Below are 4,489 nucleotides of genomic sequence, written 5' to 3'. Positions count from 1 at the left end.
CGGTGTCTGCCTGCGCTCGTCGTAGGTAGGCACCGTCTCGGGGGTCCCTCTGTGGGGATCCCTGTGTGCACCTGTTGCTCCCTAGGTGGTTCTCGTTGTGATCTTTTGATGGCTTGACTTGTATTTTTGTTTTAATTTTACTTTGATTTTGACTGTATTTGTGTGGTATTTTTGCTGAATTTTTGTGTAAAGTCCTTTGTATGATGACTTTTCTTTCTGTGGTCGGTTGCCTTTTCAACCCGACGCTGTCTCTTGTTGTATGTGAGCGTGCCGTGGTGTTTTTTATGTTTGTGCTGTGATGGCTTGTAGTTGTGATGTGTGACTGCCTTTTTATGTGTCTAGTGGTTCAAATGGCCGTATCTCTGGTTATACTTAGTCGTTTTTCATGATTTTTGTTTCCTTGTGCGTGATTCTTCGCGCTTGTACTTTTCGGCATGATAGAAGCCGATGAAAATGTCTTGTTCTCTTGTGTTGTTTTGCGTGCCGTCGTGATTTTGATGTCGGGGTTGCACAGCTTTGCTTTCAGCTCTGAGGTTCAAACACCTAATTTATTATTACATCGAGATAGGCTCGGAATAGGCATGGGCAGATACCGGGCAGATACCGGGCAGATACCAGAGTTCACAGACTTAACACTCGCTGCACTGGAAACTTTTCCACACCTATTCAGTAAATTCCTTAAGCCCGTCCACAGTTTCAAAAGAGAATTCAATGCTATGTCGTTGAGAAACTTATCGTTACTCCATCTACGTCCACAATCATTTGGATATTCACATCATCGCGGCAGCCAATTCATTGCTCCCTTTGCATGCGCATAGCACTGCATTGAACTCGCTGGAAAGGTTCCGAAACTGTATTGATCGGCAACATTAAAAACCAAATTAACATCCGACTGTAAATCTCCAAAAACTAGCCGGAAAATGGCAGAAAACTGTCGAAATGATTGGATTACCGACAAATGCGGTCAATAGCTATCTGGGAATGCCGCGCACGAACAAGATGCTCGATGAGCACCGCCTGAGCCGATGTGGTGGTGGAGTTGGACACTGTGCAAGCAGACACGTTGACACTGGACAGCATTACAGGGTATTCTCTCCATACGAGTTGGACAGCCAGTCTGGGATGCGTGCATGTATGTAAACGTTTTATTTTCATTTTCTGCATGTGAGGGCTCAACCGGATGGATGCACCCTCACCTCATGCTCGAGCGAACGCGCAGCCCGCAGAGATGGAGCGAAGGCCGCTTCAGCAAGGCGTCAGCAAGTTCATGTCGCTGCTCTTGTGTGCTATCCGGTTCACTTGGACGCTGATTGGCAGAGAAGGCGAGTCGATGGTTGAGCCACACCACCCGCAGGTGCACTCTCTTGCGGGGAGGGGGCGAGCACCCGGCAAAATGCGACGGTTTTGTCGTTGTGTTGTGACGTGTGCTGTGATGTTTAGGTTTTTGCTTGTGTTTGTTCCTCAACTGTGGGAGACCCACGCATCACCACTTGCTGGCTGGGGTGTGTGGAAGCAGAGCCTCACTTGCATTCTTTCTTTGCTGTCATGTGGGTTTGTCAAGCAGGCTCTTCGCTCTGGAAGATAGTCGGGACTGAATGTGCTCGAGAAATTGGCGTTTCTTGGGTTTCATCCCATATCCAGCGTGGGGGACGCACGCCGGTTTAACGTGCAAGATGCACGAAGATTGCCGAGCAGTTTTCTGTGGTCATTCCAGCCCACATTGATCAAGGTTCGATTGCAAGAAGCACATGTCAAGCACGGTCTTGGAGCGGGTGGTTCAAAGCTTTGCCAACCAAGAGCAGTCTTGTCCAGCCGAGGTCAAATTTGTTTTGTCAAATGTGTCATCACCAAGGCCGGTGACTCAACTTAGAGACGGCTTGCTGAGGGCTTTTGAGGCGAGCAGAATACTGATTGAGCTGCGCGTTCTTGTGCGGCCCGACGTACACTTTGCTGGTGCCAATCGCAACGCAGGGGCAGACGCGGCGATTCGCCCGCCCGCGCAAGATGGTGCACGTGGTCAACACTGCGGACAAGGACACATTGATCCTGACGCATACGTTTCTATTGGTACAGCGAGACTCAGCCTGGGTGCCGGCCAACTGGAATATGACTGAGCCACCGGCTGTCATCGACCATGCCGAGACGAGCTTGGGGTTGATTCGTCCGAATCGTACAAGTGCCGACTGCTAATACGCTTGCTGTCGGGCTCCAGCACGTCTGGAGGCCGTCTTTGGGTTGCGAGGAAGCGCGTAGGTTTGAGGAAGCGTTTTGAGAGAGGTTTGAGAGACGTCCGTCGGAGCGGAGCGAAAGCTTTGGTGGTGTCTTGAGGTCAATTGAACCAGCTGCGGTCGGCAAGCATTCACAGTGACCAGACCAGGTGCACCATTAGAATAGCTGTAGAGTCGCTCAATCCCGAGGATAGGGAAAGTCACAAGAGAGCAGAGCACACAGGAGAGCAAGGGGAAGACAGAATGGCAGAGGGCAACGGGCGCCCAATTTCGAGGAGTGTGTGGCACGATCTGTGGGTGACCGCACCGCCTTGATGGAGACCACCACCCAGTCGCCGGGCTTGAACTCCACCATGTTGACCTTCCGGTCATAACGTTCAGCCGCCTCTTCCTGGCCGAGGGCCGTCACATCTGCAACGTACTGCCAAATGCTTTGGAGGCGCCGAAGTTCTGAGTCTGCATCGTTGTCGCCAAAGGCTGCCGCCTTAGGCTGAACTAATAGGGATGACGGTGTCACTGGATGTCGCCCAGTCGCCGCAAACAGTGGTGTCAGGCGAGTGACCTTGTGCGTGGTGCTGTTGATGGCATAGGTAGCCATGGGAAGCATCTGGACCCAGTTGTCGCGGTCGGTCTCCGCGCCGGTGCGGAGGCACTCGATCAGCACTCTGTTGTACCGCTCAGTCAGTCCATCTGTCTGTGGATGGTGAGCCGTCGAGAAGTCAAGGTTGGTTCCAAATGCTTTGCACATCTTCTGAAAGACGTTGGCAACAAAACGGGTATCACGGTCAGAGACGATGCTCAAAGGCATGCCGCCCATCGGCAACATCATCTCCAAAATCAGGCGAGCTGTATCGAGAGCGTTGATGGCTTTCTTCGTGGCTCTGGTCATAACCATGCGTGTCAGGCGGTCCCCAACCACCAAGATGGCGTCGCAGCCCTCACACTTGGGCAGCCCCGTGATAAAATCCATAGTCACGTGTGTGAAGGGCGTGCTCGGGGGGTCGAGAGGCTGGAGTGGACCATTGCGTGCCGTGGTGGGGTCCTTCCGCAGTTGGCACTTGGGACAGCGCGCGCAGAAGTCCTTGAGGTCTGTGCTCAGGCCTCGCCACCAGTACTTATCTCGCATGGTCGCCACCTGGCGCTCGTAGCCCAGATGGCCTGCCAGTGGCGTCGAATGGTGTTCGGCGAGCAACAGGTCACGAACAGGGCCCTGGGGCACCACTAGCCGACGTCGATCTGCCGAATTGTTGATAGCCTTGCTCGAAGGCTGGAGAGCGTAGTAGAGGAGACCCGTTGCAGCATCAAGCTCGGTCCGCCGGAATCGAATACCAAGGCGCCCACGCCTAGGTGGCTTGCTGCTGGGGTCGGCATGGCCGGCGTACACGGCCTGCCAGTCAGGATCTGTTCGGTAACCCTCCACCAGCTGGGGGTAGAGGTCGCTGGAAAGTTGGAGCACGGTTGTGCTGCCTGGCGCTGAGGTGGTCTCGTTGGCCTGGGTCGCGGCCGCTGCCACAAAGGCAACGCCGCCATCACGGATCGCCGTGCCATCCTCGTCCTCACCTAGGACTGGCTCGGCGGCAGTAAACGTTGTAACGTCCTCGTCCTTCACGTGCATTCGTGAGAGAATTTAAATTAGGTGTTTGAACCTCAGAGCTGAAAGCAAAGCTGTGCAACCCCGACATCAAAATCACTACGTCACGCAAAACAACACAAGAGAACAAGTTACATTCACTGGCTTTTATCATGCCAAGAAGTACAAGCGCGAAGAATCCTGCACATAGAAACAAAAATCGTACAAAACGACCAAGTATAACCAGAGATACGGCCATTTCAAACACAAGACACCCAAAAGGGCAGTCACACATCACAAGTATAAGCCATCACAGCACAAACACAATGAACACCACGGCACGCTCACATACAACAAGAGACAGCGTCGGGTTGAAAAGGCAACCGACCACAGAAGGAAAAGACATCATACAAAGGACTTTACACAAAAATTCAGCAAAAATACCACACAAATACAGCAAAAATTGAAGCAAAATTAAACAAAAAATACAAGTCAAGCCATCAAAAGACCACAACGAAAACCACCTAGGGAGCGACAGGTGCACACAGGGATCCCCGCAGAGGGACCCCCGAGACGGTGCCTACCTACGACGAGCGCAGGCAGACACCGCCAAAGTGGCGCTGGATGTGGTCAGCGTTCATCTGATGGACCAGAGCCGCAAAGCGACCCTTCCACCGAGGAACAAACGCCT

At 52.8% G+C, this 4,489-nt stretch overlaps 1 protein-coding gene across 1 annotated transcript in view; it reads left to right on the top strand.

Annotated features, from left to right (window-relative positions):
- The window catches only part of MONBRDRAFT_29717 (uncharacterized protein), a gene marked incomplete at both ends in the record, with an annotated part of 4,178 nt that extends 3,318 nt beyond the window's left edge, over positions 1 to 860 (top strand). Inside the window, one exon of the mRNA XM_001750170.1 lies at positions 819 to 860. Coding sequence (XP_001750222.1) covers positions 819 to 860 — 42 coding nt within the window. The remainder of the gene's footprint in view (positions 1 to 818) is intronic.
- Between the last annotated feature and the right edge of the window lie 3,629 nt (positions 861 to 4,489).

The sequence above is a fragment of the Monosiga brevicollis genome, genomic scaffold, assembly GCF_000002865.3.
Source record: "Monosiga brevicollis MX1 MONBRscaffold_37 genomic scaffold, whole genome shotgun sequence".
Classification (NCBI taxonomy): Eukaryota; class Choanoflagellata; order Craspedida; family Salpingoecidae; genus Monosiga; species Monosiga brevicollis.
Note: the sequence above shows the minus strand (reverse complement) of the source record. Positions and strands in the feature narration are given on the sequence as shown.